Genomic DNA, 15269 nt, shown 5'->3' with positions numbered 1-15269 from the left:
AAACCTCGATGTTTTGAATTACTTCAGGGATATTCCTTCAAGACTGCATATTTAAATCCTTAATCTTTCATTATAGTAAAGTCCTTCAGAAGCCTTTATTATTTTATTTGCTTATTTCGTTTTGGAGAAATATATAAGACTAAGGAGCTGCAAATCTTGTTCTCCTGCCTATTTAAACAGCGTCTGGAAATCTGAAATAATTACATCCTTTCTTATGTTAGTGTTTTTTTGTCATATTATATTATTACATGGAGTGACACTGAAAGCTTTCAGACTGCAGTATTTAATAATGCTCAAATCCTAAGGTTAGAAAACTCCTATTTCTTCCTCATTACTAGGTTCTGACCAGGGCTGATGGGTCATTTCAAATCCACAACATTTAAGAGAAAGAGAAGGCTTCACATAACTTTGTTTAATGGCTTACCTGAAGCGGTAGCTGCAGTCTGGAGACATAAGTGCTTCTTCACGTTTAAGGGTTACAGATGACTATTATGTTCAATAATAACTGATGTCATCTGTTACTTAAAATGAGTGGTTTCATGGTAAATAACCTGCTCTACTAAATTAAAAAAAAAAAAAAAGAGGGAAGGGGAGGGAAGCAAGCAAGAGAGAATATGTCTAAAATGGAAATAAGCAATTTCAATATTGAACTAGCAGCTTGTTTCTTTTAGACAGTATCTTGTCTTCATTGCTGTAAACATATTCCTATTTTAAATTCTTGCACGTAACCTCTGCTGTATTTAAGTATTATACAAAGCTAGGGTTTGGTCTTCATTTCCCTATGAGTTCTGATTCATTTCTACACCTTCCAAAGGGTATTTTTAATATTCAGTAAGTGAATCACAGTTATTCACATACAGAGCTTATAAAGGGTGAATCTCTGACATATAAAGATTCAATATTCTCTAACAATAGAAAATATTGGCTGATTAACCATACAAATATATTCCTATGCCACAGATCATTTTTATTTGAAGATGTACTCTGTTCTTTTTATGTCAAATATGCTGGGCATATTTGTACAATGATATAAAAATCTCCAATGCTAAATAGAATCAACAAGCTAGCAAAAAATCATTAAACTTATATTTTTATATTTCAGTTAAATAAAAATGTATTTGCCACCAGTAAACAGCATTTGCTACCAGAATATTTATGATTAATTTAATTCTATCATCTCAGGATATGTACACTAAATAAATCTTTCAAGGAAAATCCGTGGTACCTTGGGCTCTAGATTACATTTTTACAAAATGTGCATTCATATATGCATATATATGATTTTATATCCTTGTATCACAAAATATAGCTGACAATATAATTTTACCAAATAACTACAACATTTTTTGCTGATTCAAATATACTTAAAAGCAGTTCTCCTGTTGTAGCTGTCATATCTTATAAAAATATCCCAATGAAACTTTAAATGGCACCTTCAGTTCTGTGGCGTTTACCATTTATATATTCTGTTCTTATTAAATGACTCCATATGACTCTGAAAAAAATTACGATAAAGCGTGGCTTCTGTTTATTACCTTTGTTATTGCAGTGGTAATGCGGCATTTTTTACGGGTATAAAATGTTTATTAAGCATCCTTTAAATTAAAAAAGAAGATGAATTTTAAAATAGTGTTAAGATGCGCTTTGTGAGGCACACACCTCATTGGTGAAGTTTAAGTAAAATAATCACAAACAACAGCATCCCATGAAAATGAAGAAAAGTAGTTAAATTTCAAACATGAAAGAATCTCAAAGCCACCTCAGAAAGAGGGGTGGATGTTTACTCAAATTCCAGTGTTCAAAACGGACCATGGTGGGTAGATTATTTGGAGATATAGATACATATGTATATATATATACATATACATATATAACTGATCATTAAGAATTGCTCTCTGTGACAGCAACTGTAACAATGTGACCAGAAACCAAATGGTACGTGCATTTCCTAAATAAAATAATAATAATAATAATGGAAATGCGCGGAGGAGGGTGGTTTCAATGTAAGATCATTCTTGAAATTCTATTTCCACTTTTGAGCGAACTTGATTTGGGGGAGACTTTTGGAGGAATTCATTTAGAGGTTCTCTGAGAACACTTCCGAATTAGATAGTGCTAGAAGTTGTCGAAGGAAATTTTAAAAAAAGTCCGTGGCCTGTGATGGTTCTATTAGGGGAATTGTTACCTCCTAGCGATTTTTCTTTAAAAAAAAAAAAAAAAAAAAAAACTTCATGGTAGGAACTTCTCTATTTCAGTCCTGCTCGGGACCTGTTCACATTTCCTTCCCGGAGGGGCTGCCACTCTTTTGGAAGGACCTTTCTACCGCACTCCCTAATGTGGGGGCCCGGGGGCCCTTTATCCTGTTGATTTTTAGCCAGTGGACCTGGCGCACGCACGCACACGCACGCTCTGTTCTTAGAGAGTGAAGCGGGAATTGATGCCCTCCAAAGATCCGCTCGGGGTGGGAAGGAATCCCGCGTTTCCCCGAGTGAGGTTCGGGGTCCGGATTAACTCTGTAAAAAACTCTTTGGATGAAAGGAACCCCCGGGCGGTTCAGGTCCTCGGGGAGGAGCGCGCAGCGTGCGCCCGCTCCGGGCGCCTGCACGGGGCGCGGGCCTGGGGGGACGCGGGGCGCGCCAGTCCAGCTTTCCTTTCCTTTCTTTTCCTTATCGTCCGGGTACAGGATTAGGAATTTCTTTCTAGGCTGAAACACGTAAGCTGCATCGCCCAAAGCACCCCGGCCCGGGAAACCGGTCCCTGCTGCCCTCCGGGTTCCCGATGTTAGGCACAAACCGCTTCAGGCCCCTAAAGGAATCGTCTTGCACCTTTCTGAAGGACCCGTTATTTCCCCCGGACTCCGGGTTCACTATGATCACTATCGTATTTTCCAGATCCATGGTGGTCCCCAGGGGTCCCTGGGGTGCCTTTGGGAGGGGAACCCCCCACCCCCCAGCCCTCGATGAGGCCTTAGATGAAGGAACATGTGCAAGCGGGGAGCACCAGGCTCCACTGGCTCCGACCTCGCCTTTGGTCTGGCAGTGACTTTGGACACAGGAAGCGCCCCCCTCCACCCGGGGCTGGACAGAGCGGCCGGTAGGGCAGGCGGGGAGCACGATGCTCGGCCGCACACACGAGCAAGGTGGGAACGTTTCTAAATAGCTTTTTCTCCAGCATCATTGTAAAGGAAACGCTCGAAGAGTTTTTCTCCTGGAGGCCCCTCGCCAACAACCTCAGGACCTGAGCTGAGTGTGGCCGAGTTTGGGGAGCAAGAGGAGGGAGAGGGCTGGCCGGCTTTGGGAAGAAGAGGCGCCCAGGCGGAGAGGGAGCGCAGGTGGCAGGACGCTGGGTGTGTTTATCCCAGCGCGCCGGGCGCCGCAGGCCTCCCCCCACCTCACCCGGGACCCCACTCCCACTGACCCCGGTGCCGGGGCAACCGGGCTTTGGAGAGATGTCTCACTCCAGTGCGTGTGGAGAGCCCGGATCCCTCGGCCACCAGCGCTGAGATTGGCCCTGACCGTCTCTGGCTGTCGTTTCTCTCCAGATGCAAGTTCCCCAAAGAGCCTTCCGCAGGTCTTCAGACAGGACGGCGGAGCCGCGCGCGCGCTAGGCGTGGAGTGGCCACCAGGCGCCCCGGGGCGTCGAGCGAGGGCCGCTGCTGCCCCCTGGCGTCCGCCGGAGCCTGTGGGTCCCGGAGGCCCGGGAAACACTTCTTTCCCCACCCCCACCCCACCCCCAGCGGCTCCTCGCACGCAGCTCACCAGCCTCTACCGATCCGGCCCTGGGGCGAAGGAAACGGGGCCCCAACTCCCGAGGGAAAGGCCTCCAGGCGCGATCCTCCACTGTCCCCCTCCTCCACCAGGTCCCGGGGAGGCGGCCCCGGCCCCCGAGCCGCGCGTGCACGTGAGGGGACCGGGGAAATGAGAGAGCCACGGGGACAAGTGAGGGGCCCCCGCATGGAGAGTAGGGGTTCGGTGGTGTCCGGAGCACCAGGGGAGCGGGGAGCTGCATGGAGTGGGTGAGAAACCTCCAGGGATCGCAGGCAGGGGTCCGGAGGGAATGGGCAGCCCGGGGGTGGTGGTGGGGGGAGTAAGGGTGCCAGTCTCACCGGATGTGGGGGGTAGGCGGGAGTGGGCCTCGGGCCAGGCCGGGGCGGAGCCCGTTAAGCTCCGCGAAAATGCCCAGGCGCCGGGGGGACGGGCGCAGGGGGAAGTTCCCCGCCGTGTGTGCGCGCACAGGCGCGAGCCCGGGGGTTCGGCTGCCAGGCCGGGGTGGGGGTTAAGGGGAGTGTAGTCGAGCGCCCCGGCAGTTTCCGGGTAGCTGGAGGGAGATAGCCAGGCTTGGACGATGGGGGGGTGGTGGCGGGAGGGGGTCGTCCTGGGCACGCAGTGGGGCGATCGGGGGGAGGGGGTCCGCTTTCCCGCCCGCAGCCGGCGTGTGCGCCCCGCCACGGCTTTCCGTCCGCCCTGTGGCAAGCCCACAACTCTGTGGACCTGGAGTTGACGGGCGATCGGATGCGTTCAACTTTCTCTTCCAGTTCCCGGTTCTTTCTTTGCGGAGGGGGGAGGTCTCCTCTTAACTAGAAACTCCGCTGCCGGCCGCCCCGCAAAAGCATTCATTAAAACAAAGACACCACGAGCGCTTGCTTTCAAAAGTCACGAAAATCCTGGATCTTAATGACTCCTGGCAGCCGCCAACCCGGCCTTGGGAACAAGCCGAGCCGCTCTCCCTCCCGGCCCCGGGGCCCTCGGGCCCCCTTGCGGCCGAACCTCGCTCCTTCCCGGGCCCCAGTGGCTCGACCACCCGCCGGGGCCCATTCGGGGGATTCCAACCCGGGTCCCGGCGATGACAGCTAAGTTTCTCAGACGCTTGGGGCGCCTCCCGGCAGCTTGTCTCTGGGCCCTGGTTACAGCTCGCGGGCTGGGTCCTCCCCAGGCCCGGCCTTTCTCCTCTCCTCCTCCTCCTCTTCCCGGGCCTCCCCCGTGGCCACCCGTGGCGCCGCTGCGCATTGCAACTCCCCGGGGAAGAGACCGGGGCAACCAGGCGGGTCGCTACCCCAGCGGGGTCTGCACCCGGGCGGGGCCTCGGGCGGGCGCGTGCGTGTTTACGCAGGGCCCCCGCGTGGGTGTGGATGTGCGGGGCGCGCGGGAGCGGCCCAGGGCCGCGGCCAGCCGGGGCTGCGTACAGTAGCGCGCGGGGGCGCGCGGACCAATTCCAGGAGCGCGGAGCCGAGAACCGCGCCCAGGCTGATACCGGAAAGGCCTGTGATTGGCTGCCTGCCGCCCCTATGCAAACGAGCTGAGGGAATGGAATTCCACGGGCCGGGCTTACAGTAAAAGCACGTTCATTTCCAGGCACTCTCATTCATAGAGCCAGCGGGCGCGGGCGGGACGGGCGCCCCGCGGCCGGACCCAGCCAGGGCACCACGCTGCCCGGCCCGGTGCATGCGACAGGCACCTCTACCTGGAGCACTTTGGGGACACGCCACCAAGATAGTCAACCTTTGCTGCTCCTCCTTTGACCTGCGTGGGACTTTTGTTTTTGTTTTCCTTTCTTACTTCTTGAATGAACTGACTCCTTGCCTTGGATGCTTCAACTTCTTTCCTGACTGTGAACTCCCCCCCCCCTCCACCCCACCGGCGATTGTTTTCCTCTGACAACTACGGGAAAGAAAGTGCGCTGGGGGTGGGGGGCGGGGGGGGTCCTAGGCGAGCCGCAAAGTTGCATGTGCGCGTGGCAGAGTGCGCGTGGGAGTGTGTGCGCGCGCGCGTGTAACCCGAGCCGCCGGGTCTGCGGCGATCTGCTGGGCGGCTGAGCCTCTGCCTGGCTCGCCAGGCCTGCTCCACCTGCTGCGGTTAAGCGGTGTTAGTGGGTATTATTTGGGCATCGGGGGCAGCTCACCAGCCGCCTCTGGGGCGACGTTGGAGGAAGATCATCGCGCTTGCTGCCCGGGTCCAGGCTGACTCACCGGTGTAGATGGTGGCTGGCTTCTGAAGAGTGCGTGTCTGCGTGTTTGTGTGACTCGATTGCAGCTCAGCTTCTCCAAACCACAGGATCGGCCACAACTCAACCAACAACCCCCAAGCCCTAGTTCCCTCTCAGATGTGGAGAGCTGTACCCTGAGTGTCATCGACTGGGACTTTATTTTTTTGTTTTTTTAAAGACTAGCTAGAGATCTTTGAAAAAGCTAACTTCCTGCACTGATCTTTTTTTTTTTGGCCAGAATTTATTGAGAAAACATGACAAGAAATTCTAAGCCAGTCCTCTTCCAACTACTGAAGCTGACTTTCAAGGCTACTTAGGAGGGAAAAAAAATTGTGCAACTAACAGTAATGGATTTCTGTTGTGTTTAAATTCTCCACAGATTGTATTGTAAATATTTTATGAAGTAGAGCATATGTATATATTTATATATGTATGCGAGCACATGCATTATTAGCACAGCTTCTGGAAATCTCGGTTCTTGTTTTGGAGGACGGAAGACGGTTTTTTTTAATGTTAAAAGAGGCGTCTTGTGTGGAAGACGCTCTTTTTTTGTGTGTGGTGTGCTGTTGGGTCTTTAGGCTAACATCACTTGCAAAAAAAAACTACAGGCAATTAACTACTGGAACTTCCAAATCACGTATTTGCTCTCTGCAATAATAATAATAATAATCATATTTTAAAAGTGTTTGGGAATTTTACCTCTGGGAACTTGTGTCATAGCCAAAGACTGAACTTAAAACTCTCCAAAGCAAGGCTCAGCAAACAGACTCCGGATTCCGGTGGCTCACTTGTTCGTGCACTCAGCGCTCGGTGGTGTGGAGGAGCCCTTCCTGGCCTCTTCGGGTCTCTGAGGCCCGACCAGCAGTAAAACAAAACAAAACTGCCCCAGTCCCGGGCTGTTAGAAACTTAGCTCTCCTCCTCCCGCCGACCTTGTATGTGGGTGTCCCGGGAGCTGCTGGCTGAAGACCCGCGTCCCTGTCGCCCTCCGGCAGGCTCTGTTCGCAGGGTCCCTACTCAACCGGCTTGTTGTGATGCGTATCCCCGTAGATGCCAGCACGAGCCGCCGCTTCACGCCGCCTTCCACCGCGCTGAGCCCGGGCAAGATGAGCGAGCCGCTACCGCTGGGCGCCCCGGACGCCGGCGCCGCCCTGGCCGGCAAACTGAGGAGCGGCGACCGCACCATGGTGGAGGTGCTGGCCGACCACCCCGGCGAGCTGGTGCGCACCGACAGCCCCAACTTCCTCTGCTCCGTGCTGCCCACGCACTGGCGCTGCAACAAGACCCTGCCCATCGCCTTCAAGGTACCCGGGGGTGGCGGGGTTGGGGGGCGGGGGACGCGGGGAAGCGGGGGTGGGGTGATCCCCGGAGAGCAAGGGGCTAGGCCGTGGGGTTGGGGTGCTAGGCACGCGCGCGCTGGGGGCTCCTGGACCCTTCTCCCCGAGCCGGGGAAGCGGGGAGATGCTGCTGCGTTGCCTTGGAGACCCTACGGAGGGCCCCGCCCTGGGACGAGCCACGGAGGGCTAAATAATCACGATACTCCTAAGAAATAATCATCCTAATAAAAAGAACTCAGCCTGTCCCCCAAGACATCCACAGGGGGCCAAGCCAATGGGGACCTTCTCTGCGAAGGCCTTACCTTTGACACCAGGAGAGAAGAAAGTTATGAACTAGCCAGGGGGACAAGCTTCCACAGGGGGCCCTTCCCCCCCCCCCCCATAACACCCCGACCACTTTGTGTCTCCTAGATGAAAGTATCAGGAAATAAAATAGAGATTCTTTTATGCGTTGGGGCCAAGAACCAACCAAATAAACAAACAAGCAAACAAGCGTAGCAAGGGAAACTGTCCAGAGATTTATTTTTTGCCCTCTCCCACCTCTTTTCTTTGTTACTGCCCGATTAGAACGAGCCTGTCCAAAGTCCACCGCAGGCGTGGGGAAGCTTGTGGCTAAGTGTGTCCAAGTTATTCTGAGTTTTGCCAGCCTCTGTCTAACCTCCTCCTGCCAGCAGCCGCAAGTAGCAAGTCCTGTTTCTTTTCCTGGAACCCCTGAACGGTATCTCTCGCTGGCTCACCTAGGGTGTGTGCTGGGCAGCGAAGAGTGACCAGGTGTTTTCCGAAGGTCCACGCAAGCCAGCCTTTCCGCAGCGGGGGCCGGCTTGCAACCTGTGGCTTCAGCTGGGTCCGCCCGCTGGGTCTCTGTGCACTTTTCCCTGCTGCTGGAACCCCCGTTTTGAGCCGTCTTGAAAAACCTTGGCCTCCAAACGTGATAGATAAACAACCCCGGGGCGCTTTTAAACAACCACCCTACTACTCTGGCAGCCAGAGGAGAAACTTAATTTCTGCAGCGGGGTTCGTGTGTTCTGTTGTTTTCCGAGGGCTTAAAAATACAGCTTGCTTTTGCTTTTTTCTTTTCTTTTAGAACAATCAGCTGGGTCATTTGCTGATTATTTGAAAGGCTAATGAAGGCAGGTGATTCGGGCTGTAAAGATAGGCTGCTCTTTTTTTTTTAAAAGTGGTTAAATAATTGTCCCCTTTAAGGGAGGGGGGAATATAATTTAATGTAAGCTTTTTATAGTCCCCAGGCCTCTACAGAGTCTTAATCTAATTACAATGAATAATGTTCATTTTTTTTGGAGGGGGGGGATGCTGTCCAGGTTCTTTATTTTTAAGCTCTCTTCAAACTTAGTGATTTTTGAGTCAACAGAAATATAATTTACAGTCAGCTCTGCCCTGAGAGTTTCCTCATTTTCACCCCCACTGGGTTATTGTTTGAAAGCAGTTTAAGGAGAAGGGGGGTAGAATGAGGATAAAGGGAGTAGCCACTTGACTTTTCCTTCCCTTCTTCCATTTATTTAGATCTGGGTTTGGAAGGCCATTTCTTTTACATGGTTCTAATCTTAAGTAGAGGTTACATAAACAGACTCAGCTGGTGGACATTCTCTGCTCAGCCTGTCTGAAAGGGAACCTGACAAGTCTGGGCTCTGGGGTCACTGTCAGATAGAAACAGGGAAAAGACAGGCTCAGCCCAGGGCCATTTAAGCCAGGTTTCTGCTAAGGGATTTGGAGCTTCCTGGGGGAAAAACTCAGGGTCATTTTCTGAGTTCCATCCTCTGCCCGGGAACCCAAACCCCAATCTATCAAGGCAAGAAATGATCTAGAAGAAATCTTCAGAACTGAATCAATGAAAAAAGCTTGAGCTACTTACACGAAAGTGTTCATTTCTTCTAAAGGAGTGGAAAACTATGCACAATGGCTTTTATAAACCATCAGAGAATTCCTTTTAGCAGAAACGGGAATAATATAGAGGCTTCCTTTTAACCTGGACAATGCACTTTTTAAAAAGAAGGATCTTAATTGGCTTTACTTAGTGTTAATATGTAGACTAGGTGTACATCCCTTGGAAAAAGTTCCAGTGTAGAGAAATCAGAACACTGTGATAGGTATCTGTCACTACCCCTGTCAAGGAAACCTAGCTCCCTGCCTTCTGGAGGGGAAGCAGCTCTTTGAGGGTGATAACAAAAGTGAAGTCTGGAAAGAAAAGCAATCTCAACCTCAACCCCCACTCCTCCTTGTATTCTGGCTAGATTCACGGTGCATTCCTGGCTCTGTTGGCTCTGTCGTATACTTATCTACCTACCTGACACCTCCTTAGAGTTTCTACAGAAATTATACCTTTAAAGTTTGGACTTTCAAAAAGTCTCAGACAATCTCTTTAGGAAGTTAATCCCTAAGGAATTCATTACAGTCCATATGCTACAGAAGCGAACAATATGACACAGGGACAAAGTCTGATGATGATGAATAGAGTACTTAAGTGCCCTTTTTTTTTTTTTTAGAAGTTTTCAGAAATTCTGTATAAATCTCTGCCTTAATCTTCAAAACTCAGAAGTGATTTGAAATTTAGCATAGATTAAAATACCTTAATTGCTTATCTGGAACCCCCAACCTGTCTCTGGCCCTCTTCCTTCAGGGAACAAGGCTTTTATTTTAATGGAGGAGAGACTTACTACTGGGGAAATAAAATCTTAAATTTTCTATGTTACCCCCAATTTATCGAAGCGGCTTCCAAAACTGTTTGGCTAAATTTTTGTGAAACTATAATATTACAGTTGGTTTAGGTCCTGGTAGTTAGATCGTTGTCCCTGGATAGGCACTGAATGTCATCCTGTCATCTTGGCTGACTTCTGTTCCACTAACAGCCTTCTTCAAAATACTGGAAGACTGTGGGTTTTGAAGTAAATGAATTGTAACTGTAATTTCAAATCTAATTGAAAAATGTCACTTGAAACTGTGTCTAAGGAACCCCAAAGTAATATTGGGAGATCCATATACTATAGAGGAGAGTTGATATTCTGCCCAACTTTAAAAACAGAAAAAGTTAAACAAAATAATGAGATATCTTTGGCCAGCAAGTCCCTTCTTGTCTGTTTGGTCTGTGTTAAAATGTAAATGTTTGTGTTCCTTTACCTATGGTTTATAGCTTTTCATCCCCATGGCTTCTTTTTTTTTCTATTTGAAGTCAGATATTTTTCATTCTCTTTTTATCACCTCTCAATGGCAAAATACACATCAAATTAGCAGATGTATTCATTTAAACTACAAAAGAAAAAAGTTTAACGTAACCCAAGTATACTTGTTAATTTGATGGTATACATTATTCATGAAACTTCCCTGGATTTAATTTTATTCCCTCTCCCTGCTAGAAAAAAAAAAAAAATAAATCCTTCAGTACATATGAAAAAAATGAGTAAATGCTATCTGAGTATCCAGGTGTATAATTCCCAATTCATTCCAAGAAATAGAAGGAGTGGAAGTTAAAACTCAATTTTTGAAACCCTTAAATTCCAACACTAACAGCCTTTTTGGATTTGGCCCTTAGAATTTTATGCTATATTTGTTTCTGCTTGGTGAAGGTTCTCTTGAATTTGCCAAATCACTAATGAGGGTAGTGTTGGAGAGATAAGAAGAGAGGGCCAGACTTAGGACGCTGAGGAAAACAGCAGGAGGGGGATGGTGATTCAAGATGATTTGGGTGGTTATAAAAACAAGATTTGTTTATTTTAACTCCTTTATAGAGCCAGCCTCAACAATGAGTTATTCAGTGTGAAAGACAAGCTGATGATCCACTCCCCTGTATACTTACTGAATGTTGAATGAATGTAGAAAGGCCTGGGTTAGCAGCAGGAGAGGAGGATGAGGAAGTAAAAATAAGTGTTCAGGAAGGGTATTTCAACACTGTGGACTCATTTCACAGAGGGAAGTGAAAGAGTAAAAACAACAAGAAATAGGAAAAAATTTAGAGGTTAAAAAGAGTGGGCTACAGCAAGTACAACTGGTTAGAATAGAAAGAAAAAGTAACAGGAATCAATTAGCTGATGAACAAGATTTATTTACATAATTCCTTAGAAACAAAAGAGAATGGTCATCTTACTATATACTTAGTGAAATGATATCAAACCCACATATAATGGGAATTAAATACCCAATTAGAGATTGCTGCTTAGAGAATAGAGAACAGTGCTTCATTTAAAATTGTTTCATAGGAAACAATTGGAATACAAGGATTGAAAATGGAGATAAATGGCAGACTTTGTTTCACAGAGCAAGTTGGATAAAAGTATTTTTAAAAAATAAAATGCTTACTTAATACCAAGAGAGTAGATCACCCCAGGGCAGTCTCAAGATCCAGACGGTGTGCACCTTTCAGAGAGACAGGATTCATTTTGTCTTGATTTTTAGAACCCAGAAACTGCAGCAGCCACTGCAAATACCGACAGATAGTCATTTGCAGGACATAGGGAACTGGTCCTAACCAAGTGCCGGGCACTGATGTTCTTTGATAAAAAAAAAAAAAAAGCAACTGAATCTGAAGCTTCATTTCTATAAAGAGAAAGCGGACTAAAAAACAAAAAAATCTTCCCCCACAGATATTATGTAGCAAGGTAAAATTCAGGAGGCAGAAAATAGCGGAAGGAATAGTAACGGGTAAGTTAAGGAATGCTTCTCTGTTGCCAGTTTGGAAACAATCACCAAAATGTGCTTCTATAAACGAAACAAATAACACAAATTTCACTACAGACTGAGAAATTGTAAAAGAAGATCAGAGATGATGGGAACATATATGACTTGGAGAATGTTGGCTTGAAATTCTATCACTTTGAAATTGAAACAATGGAAATAAAGCTAGTCATGAACATCTAGACTACAAAAATCGTTTCTAGAAAAATCTAGTAATACCGGGCATTGTAGCTTTCATATGTGATCTTAGTACCCAGGAGACTAAGGCAAGAGGATTGTGAATTCGCAACCAGCCTAGCCTGAATAGCAAGATTCTTGTCTCAAAAACAAAAGAAAAAGAGTCAAATGATGGCCAAATAGTGGGTATTGCATACAACATCTTCAGGTTAGGGCATTTTACCCTGAAGTTATTACTTTATTTCCTGAATATGATAAAAATGTTTATCTACCAGTTTCCTTCATGTAGCCCTGATAACAAACTCATACTTTTTCAATTATATTCAAAAGATTAGCTGAATTTGGAGTCCATCTTAGTCACTTATGAGGAACTCAGAGGTATAAAAGTCCTACTCTGCTGTATCTTTGCTTTGGGAAGAATGGTTAAAACGGGAGCCCTTTTTTCTTCTTTTTTCAAGTTTGTAATTAAATAACAAACAAGAAGCACACTTCTGATTTTTTTTTCCCTTGTATGCCGGAGTTCATGGCTAAGGAAACTCAATCTAATGGAAGCAAGTAGTATACCAAAAATGGGCTAACAGGGGACAGGTCAAGTCATTTAAGAATGATCAGCAAAGGTATGACTTAATTTTAGCAGCAATAAGGTTAAACAAAAGTCAAGCTGAGGTTCTGTTAAAAGATAGGTTGTGTAATAGACTTGGAAACCTAAGACATTCTATTCTCACATATGAAGGATTAAGAAGATATGATTGCATTCATGAGCTGGCACAGCTTTTCAAAGTTCTCCTATTGTTCCTTCAGTGCTATATACATCCTTGTATGGTTTGATTAGATGATTTAGTGTTTCTCTATTTGAAATTTTATATTTAGTTACAGTGGGGATAGCATAGCTTAGTGGAAGTGTACTTCCCTAGCAAGCCCAAGGACTTGAGTTCAATCCCACCAAAAAAGAAAAAAAAATAAATAAAGGAAAGAAAGAGTACAAAAGTTATATTATATTATATTATATATAAAACACAGTTAAAAATGAACCTTTGCCTTCAACACTTTTGTGTTGTGTGAGTTGCGATTATTATTCCTTTGAAAACTAAAACAGTATCACTGAACACCATTTCTGAACAGTGGCGGAGTCAGCAGAGGGGCGTTTGTGTGACTTTCCTGATGTCTGTGTTTGCCCGTTGGCGGGCGTCTAGGTGGTGGCGCTGGGGGACGTTCCAGATGGCACGCTGGTCACGGTGATGGCAGGCAATGATGAAAACTACTCGGCCGAGCTGAGAAATGCTACTGCGGCCATGAAGAACCAAGTCGCAAGATTCAATGACCTCAGGTTTGTGGGTCGGAGCGGAAGAGGTAGGTGCCTGTTAAAAGTGTACTTGAACCACAAGGCTTTCCTCCAGCAGTTGTCATGCTGGTCTCTCTTACTGTTCTTGCTATACCAAACCTTTTTAAAAATATATGTCTGAGATTTTATGTTTTTTAAGCTTTCTATGATTAAATCACTGGAAGAATTGTTTGCAACAAGCTAAATATGACATGTGAATTTCAAAAAAGAAATCGCTTGGAGTTTTACTACCCTGTGAAAAGATAAGACCACAATGAAAACCCAGAGTGTATAATAGGGGTTCTCTATTTGACAATCAAAAATTGATTTAATGGAAGCTTTTAACTTAAGAATGGTGCTTTCTGTGACAAGGGACAGATGTCAGTTGACCACTTCAGTGGTTTTAAGGGGCGTATAATTTTGAGCTAGCTTACCTTCTTAAGGCAAATTATGAAGAAATAATGCCAGCATCACAGAAGACAGTATGACTCCTTGCTGTGTTTCTTTTGGTGATTTGGGAGTACAGATTAGGCACATGTAACACTTCAGATCCTAATCATGTTCAAATTTCAAGGAAACTATTGGGTCAATTCAGTGGTTGTGTGTACGCTCTTCTTTTCCTTCCTTTAGCCTATTTTCAAGTATTAGGGCACAAAGGAATCTTGGCTCATTGTAACCATTTCTATTTTCCATTATTTCCAAGTATTGTAGATTGTCTGTAAGAACCTCTCTCCTGTTGTTATAATGATCAACAATTACTACAAGTGTAATTGAGATACTTAGGACAATTGGTTTTCAGTTGTCATAGTATACTATGGAATAGCTTAGAAATAAAAGTTACTTCCAGTTTAATCAAAGACATAAGGGATAGGAAGGTGGCTCAGTGGTAGAGTGTTTGCCTGGCATGCAGGAGGCCCTGGGTTTGATTCCTCAGTACCACATAAAGCAGAAAAAGCTGGTTAGCCAGGCGCTGGTGACTCACACCTGTAATCCAAGCTACTCAGGAGTCTGAGATCTGAGGATTGTGGTTCAAAGCCAACCCAGGCAGGAAAGTCCATGAGACTCTTATCTCCAATAAACCACTAGAAAACCGGAAGTGGCGCTATGGCTCAAGCAGTAAAGTGCTCACCTTGAGCTGAAGAGCTGAGGGACAGCGCCCATGACCAGAGTTCAAGCCCCAAGACTGACAAAAAAAAAGCCGGAAGTGGTGCTGTGGCTCAAGTGGTAGAGCACCAGCCTTGAGCTGAAAGAGCTGAGGACAGCACCCAAGCCCAGAGTTCAGGCCCCACAACTGCCAAAAAAAAAAAAAAAAAAAAAGACATGATAAATACTTAATAGAAATAGTTCTCATATTAGAAAAAAATAAAACTACCATTTAAAGACATTTAAGTATAAAAGTAGTCATTATTCTTTCTAAAGGCTTTCAAAAATATTGCAGTTGGGCACTGGTGGCCTGTGCCTGTAATCCAAGCTACTCAGGAGGCTGAGTAGCTCACATGGTAGAACATTAACCTTGAGTGAAAAGGGCTGATAGTGGTCAGGTCCTGAGTTCAAGACCTAGTATCGTCTCACACACACACACACACACACACACACACACACACACACACGAAAATTAGAAACTATGTTCTCAGGGAATTGACTAGTGGAAGAGGGAAAGAGGTAAATGGGTGTTGGCTGTTGTTTTTTTCTGGCTGTTGCTTTGGCTACCTAAGCTAACTGGAGCATTTTTATAATAAAATCATAGCTGGAGAAAATTTTTAAAAAAAAC

The 15269-nt window shown here is 46.3% G+C and overlaps 1 protein-coding gene across 2 annotated transcripts in view; it reads left to right on the top strand.

The window, feature by feature from the left end:
• The window catches only part of Runx1 (RUNX family transcription factor 1), a 228623-nt gene that overhangs the window by 128687 nt on the left and 84667 nt on the right, over nt 1–15269 (top strand). For both annotated transcript variants that reach the window (XM_042687256.1, XM_042687255.1), the window contains exons 3-4: nt 7031–7284; nt 13371–13527. In XM_042687256.1, the coding sequence (XP_042543190.1) occupies nt 7031–7284; nt 13371–13527 (411 nt within the window). The remainder of the gene's footprint in view (nt 1–7030; nt 7285–13370; nt 13528–15269) is intronic.

This window comes from Dipodomys spectabilis, unplaced genomic scaffold (assembly GCF_019054845.1).
Source record: "Dipodomys spectabilis isolate Male_0828 unplaced genomic scaffold, ASM1905484v1 ptg000107l, whole genome shotgun sequence".
NCBI lineage: Eukaryota > Metazoa > Chordata > Mammalia > Rodentia > Heteromyidae > Dipodomys > Dipodomys spectabilis.
This window is presented reverse-complemented; position numbering and strand designations above follow the sequence as displayed.